General features: G+C 45.2%; 1 protein-coding gene across 1 annotated transcript in view; it reads left to right on the top strand.

Moving 5' to 3' along the window:
- EPS8L2 (EPS8-like 2) overlaps window positions 1-1,351 on the top strand; it is a 43,301-nt gene that overhangs the window by 34,770 nt on the left and 7,180 nt on the right. Inside the window, exons 14-15 of the mRNA XM_009708338.1 lie at window positions 123-234; window positions 1,318-1,349. Of these exons, the coding sequence (XP_009706640.1) occupies window positions 123-234; window positions 1,318-1,349 (144 nt within the window). The remainder of the gene's footprint in view (window positions 1-122; window positions 235-1,317; window positions 1,350-1,351) is intronic.

The raw sequence follows: 1,351 nt of genomic DNA on the forward strand, positions 1-1,351 counted from the left end.
CACAGCTGGCTCTGCCAGCACTGGTACCCAGTCATCAACACTCCTCGTTTGCCAGCCAACCTATATTGCCCTGGTTATTAGATGGGCCTCCATTAAAACTCCAAATTTCTTTTCTCCTGCAGGAATTTCGAGGCACAGGGAATGGCTCTGCCGAAGAGATATGCCAAAATCCGCTACGATTTCACCGCGCGAAATGCCAACGAACTCTCAGTACTTAAGGATGAAATCCTGGAGGTACGTCAGCGTGGTCAGGGAAGAAGGTGTGCCCTCCTCCCCTCTCCAGGGACAGGGGAGAGGCCTTGAGATACTGGCAAGTGCCAACTGTGTGTTTTCTGAGCAGTGACACGTAGCTTTGCTCAAATGTAAAGCTTTACCTCTGAGCCGGAGCAGGACGACTTGTACACACTGGGTCACTTGCTCAGCTGAAACACAGCAGTCCCATCTTGGTTAGCAACGAGGAAGAAGGAGAACAAGTGGCTGTAGTACAGTGCTCACCCACGTGCTGGGCCTGTGTTCATTATTACCACTCCTCCCCCCGCAAGGAATTATTTTCTATGAAAACATCCTTTTTCGTAGCCTTTCTCTTACCACAACACTGCTGGCAGCTGGAGAATGTAGGACGTGACTTGGTCTATACACTAACTGTAACAGATCTATGACTTGAGAAAAAGACTTCTCTTCAAAACTCAATGCTCTGTTCAAAATGTAGCTAGAATGAGAAATGTGTGTGGGTCTTGCCAGCAAAGTTCATCCATTCTGGGGAGATTACTTAAAAAAAAAACCAAAAATTTAAAAAGTCACAGTTCTGGGTAAAAACAAGCCTGCAGAAAAGAGCAGGGGGCAAGAGCAATAGGAACGGGCAATCTCCTTGGCACATCATGGTTATGATGTGATTATGTTATGTGTTATGACGTGACATGTGATTGAGTTGTATGCTAACACTCCGGCATCTTTGGCAGGAGTCACTCTTGATTTATTTTTTTTTAATGCAAAAAGAGATCAGTCACTAAAAAAAAAAAAGGGGACAGAGAAACAGGCAAATTAAGTAGGAACCGTGAGTTCTTCAGCATCCCAGATCTGTCGTCCCCCAGAGATGCTCTCCTGTTCACCATTAGGATAAGTCCTGATGCTTTTCAGGAAAGGCTTCAGTCCTGAATTGCAAATGAGTGCAACAGACCCACTTGCCAGCTCCTGGCCTCAGTGATGTTATTCTGACAACTCCATATTACTGTTTCGGTTATTTCCACTGTGTGCTGTTTATGTATGCCAGAAATCTGATATTCTCACTAGCAAATTATTTTTTCCTCCCTCTCTCAGGTGTTGGAAGATAATAAGCAGTGGTGGAAGCTGC

Source organism: Cariama cristata, unplaced genomic scaffold (genome assembly GCF_000690535.1).
Source record: "Cariama cristata isolate BGI_N322 unplaced genomic scaffold, ASM69053v1 scaffold11099, whole genome shotgun sequence".
Taxonomy (NCBI): Eukaryota; Metazoa; Chordata; class Aves; order Cariamiformes; family Cariamidae; genus Cariama; species Cariama cristata.